At 57.8% G+C, this 16454-nt stretch overlaps 1 protein-coding gene across 1 annotated transcript in view; it reads right to left on the bottom strand.

Moving 5' to 3' along the window:
- The window catches only part of LOC144611175 (neural cell adhesion molecule L1-like), a 55375-nt gene that overhangs the window by 16108 nt on the left and 22813 nt on the right, over positions 1–16454 (bottom strand). Inside the window, 10 exon segments of the mRNA XM_078430229.1 lie at positions 5–181; positions 1599–1721; positions 4297–4480; positions 5879–5994; positions 6089–6311; positions 7577–7647; positions 8726–8923; positions 9389–9490; positions 11139–11263; positions 13968–14130. Of these exon segments, the coding sequence (XP_078286355.1) occupies positions 5–181; positions 1599–1721; positions 4297–4480; positions 5879–5994; positions 6089–6311; positions 7577–7647; positions 8726–8923; positions 9389–9490; positions 11139–11263; positions 13968–14130 (1482 nt within the window).

Raw genomic sequence — 16454 nt, 5'->3', positions numbered from 1 at the left:
TCACCTCCCTCTTGGCTGGTGAAGATATCTCTGCTGGCAGCGGGGCCCCTGCCTGCCACGGTTTCCGCCAGCACGTGGAAGTGGTAGAACGCGTGCGGCTGGAGGTCGTGCACGGTCAGCCTGGATGTGTCCGGGGACGGGACGATCTGCTCTCTCAGGGGGCTGCTCACCGTCCCGTTAACTGTCCGGGCAAAACCACAAGGCACGCTGCAGGTCACACCAGCCTCTCGCAAACACAAACACAAACGCGAACGCACCGCAGGGCAGCACGGGACAGGAACCTGGGCAAACTGTCCGAGCCCTGTCCCCACCCCAGCCTCCCACAAACGCACCGCACCGCAGCACGGGACAGGAACCTGGGCAAACTGTCCGAGCCCTGTCCCCACCCCAGCCTCCCACAAACGCACAGCACCGCACGGGACAGGAACCTGGGCAAACTGTCCGAGCCCTGTCCCCACCCCAGCCTCCCACAAACACACCGCACAGCAGCACGGGACAGGAACCTGGGCAAACTGTCCAAGCCCTGTCCCCACCCCAGCCTCCCACAAACGCACCGCACGGCACGGCAGCACGGGACAGGAACCTGGGCAAACTGTCCAAGCCCTGTCCCCACCCCAGCCTCCCACAAACGCACCGCACCGCACGGGGACAGGAACCTGGGCAAACTGTCCAAGCCCTGTCCCCACCCCAGCCTCCCACAAACGCACCGCACGGCAGCACGGGACAGGAACCCGGGCAAACTGTCCGAGCCCTGTCCCCACCCCAGCCTCCCACAAACGCACCGCACCGCACAGCAGGACGAGGACAGGAACCTGGGCAAACTGTCCGAGCCCTGTCCCCACCCCAGCCTCCCACAAACGCACCGCACCGCACAGCAGGACGAGGACAGGAACCTGGGCAAACTGTCCGAGCCCTGTCCCCACCCCAGCCTCCCGCAAACGCACCGCACGGCAGCACGGGACAGGAACCTGGGCAAACTGTCCGAGCCCTGTCCCCACCCCAGCCTCCCACAAACGCACCGCACCGCACGGGGACAGGAACCTGGGCAAACTGTCCGAGCCCTGTCCCCACCCCAGCCTCCCACAAACGCACCGCACCGCACAGCAGGACGAGGACAGGAACCTGGGCAAACTGTCCGAGCCCTGTCCCCACCCCAGCCTCCCACAAACGCACCGCACCGCACAGCAGGACGAGGACAGGAACCTGGGCAAACTGTCCGAGCCCTGTCCCCACCCCAGCCTCCCACAAACGCACCGCACCGCACAGCAGCACGGGACAGGAACCTGGGCAAACTGTCCAAGCCCTGTCCCACCCCAGCCTCCCACAAACGCACCGCACGGCAGGACGAGGACAGGAACCCGGGCGAACTGTCCAAGCCCTGTCCCCACCCCAGCCTCCCACAAACGCACCGCACAGCAGGACGAGGACAGGAACCTGGGCGAGCTCAGACACACACAGAGTGAAGCTCCCTCCCTCCCCACCGTCCCGTCCCATTACACACTCCCGGGGCCAGACACACACAGAGTGAAGCTCCCTCCCTCCGCACCGTCCCAAGGGCAGGGTTTGAGTAGGCGTGGGGTCTTGCGTTAGACACCTACTCTGTTGGTAGTGCAGCACGTATCCAGTGATGATCCCATTGGGCTGTCTGGGTGGGTGCCAGGACGCAGTCACCTCGGTGTCCTTCAGTAACTCCAGCTGCAGCAGGGTGGGTTTACTGGGCACTGTATGTGGGGACAAGGAGGGAGTGAACACGTCACACATGCCGAGTAAGCAGAGGGGTGGGGGGAATGAGGCAGTAAAATTAAAAGTCCAAGGTGAACGAGTGCAGGAGAGAGAGAGAGACAGACAGACAGACATAGAAACATAGAAAATAGGTGCAGGAGTAGGCCATTCGGCCCTTCGAGCCTGTACGCACCGCCATTCAATATGATCATGGCTGATCATCCAACTCAGTAACCTGTGCCTTCTCTCCATACCCCCTGATCCCTTTAGCCACAAGGGCCATATCTAACTCCCTCTTAAATATAGCCAATGAACTGGCCTCAACTACCTTCTGTGGCAGAGAATTCCACAGATTCACCACTGTCTGTGTGAAAAAAAACTTTCTCATCTCGGTCCTAAAAGACTTCCCCCTTATCCTTAAACTGTGACCCCTGGTTCTGGACTTCCCCAACATCGGGAACAATCTTCCTGCATCTAGCCTGTCCAACCCCTTAAGAATTTTGTAAGTTTCTATAAGATCCCCCCTCAATCTTCTAAATTCCAGCGAGTACAATCCGAGTCTATCCAGTCTTTCTTCATATGAAAGTCCTGCCATCCCAGGGATCAATCTGGTGAACCTTCTCTGTACTCCCTCTATGGCAAGAATGTCTTTCCTCAGATTAGGAGACCAAAACTGTACACAATACTCCAGGTGCGGTCTCACCAAAGCCCTGTACAACTGCAGCAGAACCTCCCTGTTCCTATACTCAAATCCCCTTGCTATGAATGCCAACATACCATTGGCTTTCTTCACTGCCTGCTGCACCTGCATGCCTACTTTCAATGACTGGTGTACCACGACACCCAGGTCTCGTTGCATCTCCCCTTCTTCCAATCGGCCACGATTCAGATAATAGTCTGCTTTCCTGTTCTTGCCGCCAAAGTGGATAACCTCACATTTATCCACATTATCCAGACATAGAGAGTACTTTACTTCAGCACTTTAGGGGTGGCACGGTGGCACAGCAGTAAAGTTGTTGACTCACAGTGCCAGAGACTCCTGACTACGGTACTGTTTGTACGGAGTTTGTACGTTCTCCCCGTGACCTGGGTGGGCTTTTTCCACATGCTCCGTCCGGTTTATTCCCACATCTCAAAGACACACAGGTTTGTAGGTTCATTGTAAATCACCAGCAATCCGCACGTACATTAACACTCACCCACCCACTAGGGACAGTTTTTACAATTTTACCGGAGCCAATTAATCTACAAACCTGCACGTCTTTGGAGTGTGGGAGGAAACCGGAGCACCCGGAGAAAACCCACGAGGTCACGGGGACAACGTACAAACTCTGTACAGACAGCACCCGTAGTCGGGATGGAACCTGTGTCTCCGGTGTTGCAAACACGGTTCAGCAGCACTCTACCGCCACACCAGCGTGGTGTGACCGGGTGATTGATGGTTGGCGTGGACTCGGTCGGCCGAAGGGCCAGTGTCCACGCTGTGTCCTTCAATTAATCAATCAATGCAGTACGGGAATCAGAGAGCGATTTCAAAATAAAGTCTGCCTTTAAACCAGAAATCTTGACGGCATCCACAGAGTTGGTTAAATACAGGAGTGTAGAAGCAAAGAAGTGCAGATACTGTTGAACAAAAGATGACAAACAGTGTGCAAGTGTAGCTCAGCGGGTCAGGCAGCATCTGTGGAGAACACGGATAGGTGACGTTTCAGAGTGCTGGAGTAACTCAGCGGGTCAGGCAGCATCTGTGGAGAACATGGATGGGCGATGTTTCAAATCTAGTTGTTTCAGTCTGAAGAAGGGTCCTGACCCGAAACATCACCTATCCATGTTCTCCACAGATGCTGCCTGACCCGCTGAGTTACTCCAGCACTCTGTGAAACGTCACCTATCCACGTTCTCCACAGATGCTGCCTGACCCGCTGAGTTACTCCAGCACTCTGTATCCCTAAACTAACCTAAAAACTAAACAGACAAAGCATTAGTTAGAGAGCAGTATCAGTGCTTTGAAGGGGTCTCAGTGTAACCCTGGCAATACATGACGGGGGGAGGCCTCATATCTGACGAAGGACGTGCTGGCTCTGGAGAGGGTCCAGAGGAGGTTTACAAGAACCATCCCAGGAACGAGTGGGTTAACATATCATGAGCGTTTGTCAGCACTGGGCCTGTACTCGCTGGAGTTTAGAAGGACGAGGGGGGACCTCATTGAAACGTACAGAATAGTGAAAGGCCCAGATAGAGTGGATGTGGAGAGGATGTTTCCACCAGTGGGAGAGTCTAGGACCAGAGGGCACAGCCTCAGAATTAAAGGACGTTCCTTTAGGAAGGAGATAAGGAGGAATTTCTTTAGTCAGAGGGTGGTGAATCTGTGGAATTCATTGCTGCAGAAGGCTGTGGAGGCCAAAAGTCGATGTATGTTTTAAAAGCAGAGATGGATAGATTGTTGATTAGTACGGGTGTCAGGGGTTATGGGGAGAAGGCAGGAGAATGGGGTTGAGAGGGAGAGATAGATCAGCCATGATTGGATGGGGGAGGATGGGCTGAATGGCCTAATTCTATCACGTATGTGCTTACCTCCCTCAGGGGTGATGAACTGGTACGGAGTGTCGTTGAGGGGAGATTCCCCTTTGCTGTTGAACACCCTCACCTCCAGGTCGTACGTGGTGTAAGGTTTGAGCTCTTTGATGAGGGCGTGGTTGTGGTCCCCGTGAAGGACCTGGTGGTGTCGCCCGGTGCTCTGATGCTCCCAGTAGCTGATCTGTGAAAAGGGGAGAGGCAGGATTGCAGTATCGCCGGCAGCTTTGGGCCCCACGCATCTGAGGATGGACTTGCCGGCCTTGGAGAGGGTCCACACCACGTTTACGGGGATGATTGGGTTAAGGTTTACAGGGATGATCGGATTAAGATTATTAAGGGGTTGGACACGTTAGAGGCAGGAAACATGTTCCCAATGTTGGGGGAGTCCAGAACCAGGGGCCACAGTTTAAGAATAAGGGGTCGGCCATTTAGAACGGAGATGAGGAAAAACTTTTTCAGTCAGAGAGTTGTGAATCTGTGGAATTCTCTGCCTCAGAAGGCAGTGGAGGCCAATTCTCTGAATGCATTCAAGAGAGAGCTAGATAGAGCTCTTAAGGATAGCGGAGTCAGGGGGTATGGGGAGAAGGCAGGAACGGGGTACTGATTGAGAATGATCAGCCATGATCACATTGAATGGCGGTGCGTACAGGCTCGAAGGGCCGAATGGCCTCCTCCTGCACCTATTGTCTATTGTCTAACGCGTGATCAGTGTTTGACGGCTGTGGGCGTGTACTCACTGGAGTTTAGTTTAGTTAAGAGTAACTCAGCGGCTCAGGCAGCATCTCTGGAGAACATGGATAGGTAACAAATCGAGACCCTTCTACAGACCCGTGAAGTATGAAGTTTAGTTTGGTTTGGTTTGGTTTATTTTAGTTCAGTTTAGTTGGTCACAAGCACCAAGGTACAGTGAAAAGCATGTGTGTTGCGTGCTATCATTCAGCGTAAAGTCTGAAGAAGGGTCTCGACCTGAAACGTCACCCATTCCTTCTCTCCAGAGATGCTGCCTGTCCCGCTGAGTTACTCCAGCATTTTGTGTATATCAGTGTAAAGACTATGCATCACTGTGCACAGATATAGGACAAAGGGAATAATGCAAGATAAAGTCCAGTAAAGTCTGATTGAAGATAGTCTGAGGTTCTCCAACGAGGGAGATGGGAGGTCAGGACCGCTCTCTCATTGGTGGTACAAAGCTTCAAAGGATGAGGCGGGGGATTGCATTGAAACTCACCGAATAGTGAGCAGCCTGGATAGAGTGGACGTGGAGAGGATGTTTCCACTAGTGGGAGAGTCCAGGACCAGAGGGCACAGCCTCAGAACAGAAGGATGTGTGTTCAACTGGGATTGAGGAGGGATTTCTTTAGCCAGAGGGTGGTGAATCTGTGGAACTCGTTGCCACAGGTGGCGGTGGAGGACAAGTCATTGGGTATTTTTAAGGTTGAGATTGACATGTTCTTGATGAGTTGGGTGTCAAGGGTAAGTGGGAGACGGTCGGAGCATGGTGTTGAGAGGGAGGGATAGATCGGCCGTGACTGAATGGTGGGGCTGAGGGGCCTTGTTCTGCTCTGACGTGTGAACCTACATTGTATCCACGCAGGAGGCCACGCAGCGACTCTGTGGGGACCCGCGTCCACTTCACTCTCACAGACGAGGAGCTGACGTTCTCCACCGTGACGGACTTGGGGCTGTGCAGAGGATCTGTGAAGAGAGGAGGGGGTTGTTATTAACGGCGGGTCACGCTCCACGCCCGCCGGTCAGCGTTGGGACAGCGTGGGGTGAGCGCGGCACTTACAGTCTTCGCCGGAGTAGCCGATGACGGTGTGGGGCTCTGGGGCTGAGCCTTCCTCGTTGATGGCTTGCACTTGTATCTGGTACGGCACGAAGGTGGGAGTGGCGTTCACCAGGTAGGGGGGGCTCTCCACCACCAGCTCCTTCCACTCGTCCTCCACATCCTGGCGTCTCCACTTCACCTCGTACTGCAGGCCCGGCCCGTTCCTGTCCAGCCCCTTCAGCACCTGAACACAGCACCCACCCTGTTACAGCGGGGACTGTGAGGGGGGAGCGCCGCGCGGTGGGAGGGGGGGAGGGGCGGTGAGGAGGGAGAGCCGCGTGGTGGGAGGGAGGGAGGGAGGGGCGGTGACGAGGGAGGGAGGGGCGGTGACGAGGGAGGGAGGGGCGGTGAGGAGGGAGCGCTGCACTGTGGGAGGGAGGGAACATTGCGCTGTGGGTGGGAGGGAGGGAGGGCGGTGAGGGGGGAGTGCTGAGCTGTGGGAGGGAGGGAACACTGAGCTATGGGAGGGGCGGTGAGGAGGGAGGGAGTGCCGCGCTGTGGGAGGGAGGGAGGGCGGTGAGGGGGGAGCGTTGAGCTGTGGGAGGGAGGGAACACTGAGCTATGGGAGGGGCGGTGAGGAGGGAGGGAGCGCTGCGTTGTGGGAGGGAGGGAGGGGCGGTGAGGGAGGGAGGGAGGGACGGTGAGGAGGGAGCGCCGCGCTGTGGGAGGGAGGGAACGCCGCACGGTGGGAGGGAGGGAGGGAGGGGCGGTGAGGAGGGAGTGCCGCACTGTGGGAGGGAGGGAGGGAGGGAGGGGCGGTGAGGAGGGAGGGAGGGGCGGTGAGGAGGGAGCGTAGCGCTGTGGGAGGGAGGGAATGCCGCACGGTGGGAGGGAGGGAGGGAGGGGCGGTGAGGAGGGAGTGCCGCACTGTGGGAGGGAGGGAGGGAGGGAGGGGCGGTGAGGAGGGAGGGAGGGGCGGTGAGGAGGGAGGGAGCGCCGTGCTGTGGGAGGGAGGGTCGCGCTGAGGGAGGGAGGGAGGGAGGGAGGGGCGGTGAGGAGGGAGCGCTGCACTGTGGGAGGGAGGGAGGGGCGGTGAGGAGGGAGGGAGGGGTGGTGAGGAGGGAGGGAGGGACGGTGAGGAGGGAGCGTCGTGCTGTGGGAGGGAGGGAGGGAGGGAGGGGCGGTGAGGAGGGAGGGAGCGTCGCGCTGTGGGAGGGAGGGAGGGACGGTGAGGAGGGAGCGTCGCGCTGTGGGAGGGAGGGAGGGGCGGTGAGGAGGGAGTGCCGCACTGTGGGAGGGAGGGAGGGAGGGAGGGGCGGTGAGGAGGGAGGGAATGCCGCGCTGTGGGAGGGAGGGAGGGGCGGTGAGGAGGGAGGGAGCACTGCGCTGTAATCAGTAGCTGTTCCTGCCGGCTCTGAGTGGATACTGCTGTCGTTTGAGAGGCAAGCTGGGAGGGGGAGTGGTGAACGTGCCCAGCCCAGTGGGTCGGTGGGCACAGGGGCTGCCTACCTGCCACGTGATGATCATGTTGCTGGGATGAGATCCTTCTCCTTTCACTCCCTCGGGATTCTTCTCCGGAGCTGGACATCAGAGACAAATGGCACATCAGCAGACGGCAGATCCAGCCTCGTCTGCACCCCAGATCTCCATCAGTCCACAAGACACAGGAGCAGAGGCTGAGCCATCTATCCCTGTCAACCCCATTCTCCTGCCTTCTCCCCATAACCATTCACTAATCAACAACCTGTCAGTGGCCACTGACTTGGCCTGCGGCAATGAGTTCCACAGATTCACCATTGTCTGGCTGCAGACATTCCCTCTCACCGCCATTCTAAAGGTACGTCCTGTGGAATTCTCTGCCTCAGAAGGCAGTGGAGGCCAAGCGTCTGAATGCATTCAAGAGAGAGCTGGATAGATTCACAACTCTCTGACTGAAAAAGTTTTTCCCCATCTCAGTTCTAAATGGCCGACCCCTTATTCTTAAACTGTGGCCCCTGGTTCTGGACTCCCCCAACATTGGGAACATGTTTCCTGCCTCTAACGTGTCCAATCCCTTAATAATCTTATACGTTTCGATAAGATCCCCTCTCATCCTTCTAAATTCCAGTGTATACAAACCTAGTCGCTCCAGTCTTTCAACATATGACAGTCCCGCCATTCCGGGAATTAACCTGGTGAACCTACGCTGCACGCCCTCAATCCTGGCAAGATCTTCATAAATCTCCGCACCTGTGGCGCCACTTTCAGGGAACTGTGTACCTGCGCTCCTAGATCCCTCTGCTCTACAACACTCCCTGTCTACCTGGGAACTGTGTACCTGCGCTCCTAGATCCCTCTCTGCTCTACAACACTCCCTGTCTACCTGGGAACTGTGTACCTGCGCTCCTAGATCCCTCTCTGCTCTACAACACTCCCTGTCTACCTGGGAACTGTGTACCTGCGCTCCTAGATCCCTCTGCTCTACAACACTCCCTGTCTACCTGGGAACTGTGTACCTGCGTTCCTAGATCCCTCTCTGCTCTACAACACTCCCTGTCTACCTGTGACGCCACTTTCATGAACTGTGTACCTGTCCTCCCTCCTGCCTTCAGCACACAGCAGCCCCTCCTCCCTCCTCTGCAGACGGCCCTTCAGCCCATCCGTGCGGCCCACACCCACCTGCCGGCGGTGTCATGTAGTGCTGTGTGGCGGGGCTTGGCTCGCTGCGGCCCAGGCGGTTCACGGCCACCACCCTGAAGCTGTAGTTGACGTAGGGGGAGAGGTCCAGTTGTGCCTCGTGATGATCTCCCTCCACCATCTGCAGCAGCTGCCAGATGCCCGGCTCAAAGAGGTCCTCCTCAAACTCCACCAGGAATCCTGCACGGGCACAGGGAGCGGTTAGAGACGGCACCTCACCCCTCCCCCCCACCCACCCCCCGGACCAGTCCAGTCAGTGACTGGAGATACAGCACCCTTACCGTGCCCACCTCCCCTCCCCTCACACCCTCCACACCCCCCCCACCAGTCAGTGACTGGAGATACAGCACCCAGTCACACTGCACCCTTACAGTGCCCACCCTCACACCCCACCCACTCTCACACACTCATCCACTCTCTCCCACTCACTCTCCCACTCGCTCTCACACACACTCATCCACTCACTCTCCCACACGCACATAGCTGCCCAGGCACCCACACTGCCCCAGCCCCCCACCCAGCCGTGCCCCCAGCAGGCACCCACTGCCCCAGCCCCCCACCCAGCCGTGCCCCGTGCCCCCAGCAGGCACCCAGTGCCCCAGCCCCCTACCCAGCCGTGCCCCCAGCAGGTAGGCAGGCACTCACGCTCGATAGGGCTGTTGCGGTCGTTCCCCGGGGTCCAGGACAGCAGGGCTTCCCGGGCCGTGAAGCCGTCCACTTGCAGGTCGAAGGGCGGGTCCGGGTAGTCTGGGAAACAACAGAGGCGGCGGGTGAAACAGTGAGGGGAGGAGGGGGGGGGGTGAGCGTGGGGTGGGGGAGGAGGGGGGGTGAGGGAGGAGGGGGATGAGCATGGGGGAGGAGGGGGGGTTGAGTGTGGGGTGGGGGGAGGAGGAGGGGGTGGGGTGAGTGTTGCAAAGAGGCTGAAGCTGGGTGGGAAGGCATGAGCAGGGAGGCAGGCGAGGGGAGGTATCATGGCAGGTTTTGGGGGGGTGTAAGAGGTGTGGGGAAGTATCGGCGGGTTTGGGGGGAGGGGAGGTTTGGGGGGAGGAAAGGTGTGGGGAGGTTTTGGGGGGGTGGGGAGGGGGTCTTGTGGGGTTGGGGGGAGGGGGTGTTGTGGGTTTGGGGAGGGGGTGTTGTGGGTTTGGGGAGGGGGTGTTGTGGGTTTGGGGAGGGGGTGTTGTGGGTTTGGGGAGGGGGTGTTGTGGGTTGGGGGGGTGGGGAGGGGGTGTTGTGGGTTTGGGGGGAGGGGGTGTTATGGGTTTGGGGGGAGGGGGTGAGAGGTGTGGGGAGGGGGGGTGTTAGTTGTGTAGGGGTGGGGAACGTGTGGTGGGAAGGGATGGTGGTGTGGTTTAGGGGAGGGGGCTGGGAGTGAGGTGTGGGAATGGTGCCAGTAGTAGAGGGAATGAAAGGCAGCCACAATCCAGGGGCACCTTGCTGCCCTCTCTCCACATCGCCGTGGAGGGTGTTGGCGGCTGGAGCAGAGGGGGATGGGTACTGTCAGGTGTGGGGGGGGGGGAGATTACGCACAGGGAGGGGACGGCATAAGGTTGTCGTGCAGGTTCAGGTACAGGGGATGGCTTCCCACACTGTCTGAATCAGACTTATTTCACACAGAGGGTGCTGGGGCCTGGGACGTGCTGCCAGGGGTAGTGGTGGAGGCAGATACGAGAGTGTGCAGGGAACAGAGGGGTGGGGATCAAGTACAGGCAGAGAGATCAGTTTAACTTGGCATTATGTTCCGCACAGATAATGTGGGCCGAAGGGCCTGGTCCTGTGCTGTACTGTTCGGTGTCGAAAGGAACTGCAGATGCTGGTTTAAACCGTAGACACAAAATGCCTGAGTAACTCAGCGGGACGGGCAGCATCTCTGGAGACAAGGAATGGGTGACGTTTTGGGCCGAGACCCTTCTTCGCACTGATGCATGAACTAGCCAGAATGTTTCTGCTTTGTTTTGCTCTCACCCGAAACGTCGCCCATTCCTTCTCTCCAGAGATGCTGCCCGACCCGCTGAGTTACTCCAGCACTCTGTGAAACGTCACCTATCCATGTTCTCCACAGATGCTGCCTGACCCGCTGAGTTACTCCAGCACTCTGTGAAACGTCACCTATCCATGTTCTCCACAGATGCTGCCCGACCCGATGAGTTACTCCGGCACTCTGTGTCTTTTGGTGTGTAAACCAGGATGAGCAGTTTCTTCATCAGTTTGGTAAAGCTGCTGTGCCTGCACTGCCTTGCTGTGATGGGGCCGTGTGTGTGGGTTGCACTGGATTACACTGTGGGAGGGGAGGGGAGGGGAGGGGAGGGGAGGGGAGGGGAGGGGAGGGGAGGGGAGGGGAGGGGAGAGGAGAGGAGGGCAGGTTAACTGGACTCTGCCACGGGGGGGGGATACGTACCGACCACGATGAGCTGAGCGCTGGCCGTCACGGAGTCCAGGAGCGAGCTGGCTTCACACTTGTACATCCCCTCGTCCTCGTAGCCAACGCTTTTGACCTTCAGGAGGCCTTCGCGGATGTGATACCTGTCGGCAAGGTCAGGTGTTAGAGAGACCGGCGTTGGCTGGCCACTGCCCGGTCCATCGCAGGCACTGCCCTCCCCACCGTCAGCGGGACCTGCAGGAGGCACTACCTCAAGCACCACCCAGCCCATCAATACTCCACCATGGTTGACCTATCCTTCCTTCTCAACCCCACTGATGCCCTTACTAATCAAGAACCCTATCAATCTCCACCCAATATCTTGGCCTCCACAGCCCCACAACCTGCCCCCTCCCTCCTTTCATCTTTCCTCTCCTCTCCATTTCCATCCCTCCATCCCCCCAGATCGACACAAAAGCTGGCGTAACTCAGCGGGACGGGCAGCATCTCTGGAGGGAAGGAACGGGTGACGTTTCGGGTCAAGAGGCGAAGAAGGGTCTCGACCCAAAAGCGTCACCCATTCCTTCTCTCCAGGGATGCTGCCCGTCCCGCTGAGTCACGCCAGCTTTTTGTGTCTATCTCGGTTTAAAACAGCGTCTGCAGTTGCTTCCCACATAGAACAGTACAGCACAGGAACAGGCCCTTCGGCCCCCAGTGTCAATAGACAATAGACAATAGACAATAGGTGCAGGAGTAGGCCATTCAGCCCTTCGAGCCAGCACCGCCATTCAATGCGATCATGGCTGATCACTATCAATCAGTACCCCGTTCCTGCCTTCTCCCCATACCCCCTCACTCCGCTATCCTTAAGAGCTCTATCCAGCTCTCTCTTGAAAGCATCCAACGAACTGGCCTCCACTGCCTTCTGAGGCAGAGAATTCCACACCTTCACCACCCTCTGACTGAAAAAGTTCTTCCTCATCTCCGTTCTAAATGGCCTACCCCTTATTCTCAAACTGTGGCCCCTTGTTCTGGACTCCCCCAACATTGGGAACATGTTATCTGCCTCTAATGTGTCCAATCCCCTAATTATCTTATATGTTTCAATAAGATCCCCCCTCATCCTTCTAAATTCCAGTGTATACAAGCCCAATCGCTCCAGCCTTTCAACATACGACAGTCCCGCCATTCCGGGAATTAATCTAGTGAACCTACGCTGCACGCCCTCCATAGCAAGAATATCCTTCCTCAAATTTGGAGACCAAAACTGCACACAGTACTCCAGGTGCGGTCTCACCAGGGCCCGGTACAACTGTAGAAGGACCTCTTTGCTCCTATACTCAACTCCTCTTGTTACGAAGGCCAACATTCCATTGGCTTTCTTCACTGCCTGCTGAACCTGCATGCTTCCTTTCATTGACTGATGCACTAGGACACCCAGATCTCGTTGAACTCCCCCTCCTCCTAACTTGACACCATTCAGATAATAATCTGCCTTTCTATTCTTACTTCCAAAGTGAATAACCTCACACTTATCTACATTAAACTGCATCTGCCATGTATCCGCCCACTCACACAACCTGTCCAGGTCACCCTGCAGCCTTATTGCATCTTCCTCACAATTCACACTACACCCCAACTTAGTATCATCTGCAAATTTGCTAATGGTACTTTTAATCCCTTCGTCTAAGTCATTAATGTATATCGTAAATAGCTGGGGTCCCAGCACCGAACCTTGCGGTACCCCACTGGTCACTGCCTGCCATTCCGAAAGGGACCCATTTATCCCCACTCTTTGCTTTCTGTCTGTCAACCAATTTTCTATCCATGTCAGTACCCTACCCCCAATACCATGTGCCCTAATTTTGCCCACTAATCTCCTATGTGGGACCTTGTCGAAGGCTTTCTGAAAGTCGAGGTACACCACATCCACTGACTCTCCCTTGTCAATTTTCCTAGTTACATCCTCAAAAAATTCCAGTAGATTTGTCAAGCATGATTTCCCCTTCGTAAATCCATGCTGACTCGGAACGATCCCGTTACTGCTATCCAAATGCTCAGCAATTTCGTCTTTTATAATTGACTCCAGCATTTTCCCCACCACTGATGTCAGACTAACTGGTCTATAATTACCCGTTTTCTCTCTCCCTCCTTTCTTAAAAAGTGGGATAACATTTGCTATTCTCCAATCCACAGGAACTGATCCTGAATCTATAGAACATTGAAAAATGATCTCCAATGCTTCCACTATTTCTAGAGCCACCTCCTTAAGTACTCTGGGATGCAGACCATCAGGCCCTGGGGATTTATCAGCCTTCAGTCCCATCAGTCTACCCAAAACCATTTCCTGCCTAATGTGGATTTCCTTCAGTTCCTCCATCACCCTAGGTTCTCCAGCCCCTAGAACATTTGGGAGATTGTGTGTATCTTCCTCAGTGAAGACAGATCCAAAGTAACGGTTTAACTCGTCTGCCATTTCTTTGTTCCCCATAATAAATTCCCCTGCTTCTGTCTTCAAGGGACCCACATTTGCCTTGACTATTTTTTTCCTCTTCACGTACCTAAAAAAACTTTTGCTATCCTCCTTTATATTATTGGCTAGTTTACCCTCGTACCTCATCTTTTCTCCTCGTATTGCCTTTTTAGTTAACTTTGCTGTCCGTGCTGAACATAATGCCAAGTTAAACTGACCTCCTCTGCCTGCCTTGATCCACACCCCACTGTTCCCTGCACTTCCATCTAAAGGCCTCTTCAACGCCACTATCGTATCTGCCTCTACCATCACCCCTGGCAGCACGTTTCAGGCCCCACCACCCTGCAGTTCCTCCCTGCACATTCCCCGCTCCCCCCCCCCGCCCCAGCACTTACTTGCTGTCATCATCATCGGCCTCGTCGACGGTCTGTCCATCCTTGCTCCACTGCAGTGAGGGAGGGGGCAGTGAGGGGTCCACCTCCACCACACAGCTGAAGGTCGCAGCATGCAGCCGCTGGACGTGCTGGTCTCGCGGTGCCTCCACAATCTGGCTCGCGTCTGTCCACAAACAGCGGGGAGAGGGGGGGGGTCAGTGAGTGTAAGGCACGGGCCACACAGCGGAGGGGGGGTTAGTCAGGGCCGTCTTAACGCATGGGCATGATGGGCACTTGCCCGGGGGCCCACGAGCATAGGGGCCCCATGCTGATCTGTGTATGTTAAGTGACTTGCAATAAATAAATACTACTTTAAAAATGTAGGTTCAATAAGTGCTTTTTTTGCAACATTTTCGGTCCCTAAGTGCTTCTCACAGCCATCTGTAAGTGCTTTTCGCAACAATGTAGCACCCTAAGTCCATCGCTAAGTGCTTTTCGGTAAGTGCTTTTCGCCGGCACGACAGGGGGGGGGCTGGTCGGGAAAGGGGGGTGGGGGAGAGTAACGGTAGGGGCCCCAGTACACTGCTTTGCCCGGGGGCCCATAATGCTGTAAAAACGGCCCTGGGGTCAGTGAGTGTACGGCACGGGCCACACAGCGGGGGGGGGGGGGGGGGGTGAGCGTAGGGCACGGGCCACACAGCGGGGGGGGGGGGGGTCAGTGAGTGTAGGGCACGGGCCACACAGCGGGGAGAGGGAGGGGGGGGTCAGTGAGTGTGAGGCACGGGCCACACAGCGGGGGGGTCAGTGAGTGTAAGGCACGGGCCACACAGCGGGGAGAGGGGGGGTCAGTGAGTGTAAGGCACGGGCCACACAGCGGGGGGGGGGGGTCAGTGAGTGTGAGGCACTGGCCGCACAGCGGAGAGAGGGAGGGGGGTCGTCAGTGAGTGTAAGGCACGGGCCACACAGCGGGGGGGGGTCAGTGAGTGTAAGGCACGGGCCACACAGCGGGGAGAGGGGGGGGGTCAGTGAGTGTGAGGCACGGGCCACACAGCGGGGAGAGGGGTCAGTGAGTGTGAGGCACGGGCCACACAGCGGGGAGGGGGGTCGTCAGTGAGTGTAAGGCACGGGCCACACAGTAGGGAGAGGGGGGGGTCAGTGAGTGTGAGGCACGGGCCACACAGCGGGGGGGGTCAGTAAGTGCACGGCACGGGCCACACAGCGGGGGGGGGCAGTGAGTGTACGCACGGGCCACACAGCGGGGGGGGTCAGTGAGTGTAAGGCACGGGCCACACACAGCGGGGGGAGGGTCAGTGAGTGTACGCACGGGTCACACAGCGGAGGGGGGGGTCAGTGAGTGTACGGCACGGGCCACACAGCGGGGAGAGGGGGGGGGTCAGTGAGTGTGAGGCACGGGCCACACAGCGGGGAGAGGGGGGGGTCAGTGAGTGTGAGGCACGGGACACACAGCGGGGAGAGGGGGGGGGGTCAGTGAGTGTACGGCACGGGCCACACAGCGGGGAGAGGGGGGGGTCAGTGAGTGTGAGGCACGGGCCACACAGCGGGGAGAGGGGGGGGGGTCAGTGAGTGTGAGGCACGGGCCACACAGCGGGGAGAGGGGTCAGTGAGTGCACGGCACGGGCCACACAGTGGGGGGGGGGGGGTCAGTGAGTGTACGGCACGGGCCACACAGCGGAGGGGGGGGTCAGTGAGTGTAAGGCACGGGCCACACACAGCAGAGAGGATGGGGAGGGGGGTCAGTGAGTGTACGGCACGGGCCACACAGCGGGGAGAGGGGGGGGTCAGTGAGTGTACGGCACGGGCCACACAGCGGGGGGGGGGTCAGTGAGTGTACGGCACGGGCCACACAGCGGGGGGGGGGGTCAGTGAGTGTACGGCACGGGCCACACAGCGGGGAGAGGGGGGGTCAGTGAGTGTACGCACGGGCCACACAGCGGGGGGGGGGGGGGTCAGTGAGTGTGAGGCACGGGCCACACAGCGGGGAGAGGTCAGTGAGTGTGAGGCACGGGCCACACAGCGGGGGGGGGGGGGTCAGTGAGTGTGAGGCACGGGCCACACAGCGGGGAGAGGTCAGTGAGTGTGAGGCACGGGCCACACAGCGGGGAGAGGGTCAGTGAGTGTGAGGCACGGGCCACACAGTGGGGGGGGGGGGTCAGTGAGTGTAAGGCACGGGCCACACAGCGGGGGGGGGGTCAGTGAGTGTAAGGCACGGGCCACACAGCGGGGGGGGGTCAGTGAGTATAAGGCACAGGCACACAGTGGAGAGAGGAGGGGGGGTCAGTGAGTGTACGGCACAGGCCACACGCGCTGGACACTGCACGAGGGCAATGGAGGGGGGCAATTAAACTCCTGCAAGCAAGAAGCTGCCAACGCACACACACAGACTGAGAGACAGCGGAGAGGGAAACTACGGGCATGAGAAGGTACAGAACAAATCAGAGCCGACCCAGGAAAGGTGGAGCCCACAATGGCCCATTGTTGGCTGGGGAA

The sequence above is a fragment of the Rhinoraja longicauda genome, chromosome 39, assembly GCF_053455715.1.
Source record: "Rhinoraja longicauda isolate Sanriku21f chromosome 39, sRhiLon1.1, whole genome shotgun sequence".
Classification (NCBI taxonomy): domain Eukaryota; kingdom Metazoa; phylum Chordata; class Chondrichthyes; order Rajiformes; family Arhynchobatidae; genus Rhinoraja; species Rhinoraja longicauda.
The sequence above is the reverse complement of the archived record's forward strand: the minus strand, read 5'-3'. Positions and strand labels throughout refer to the sequence as shown.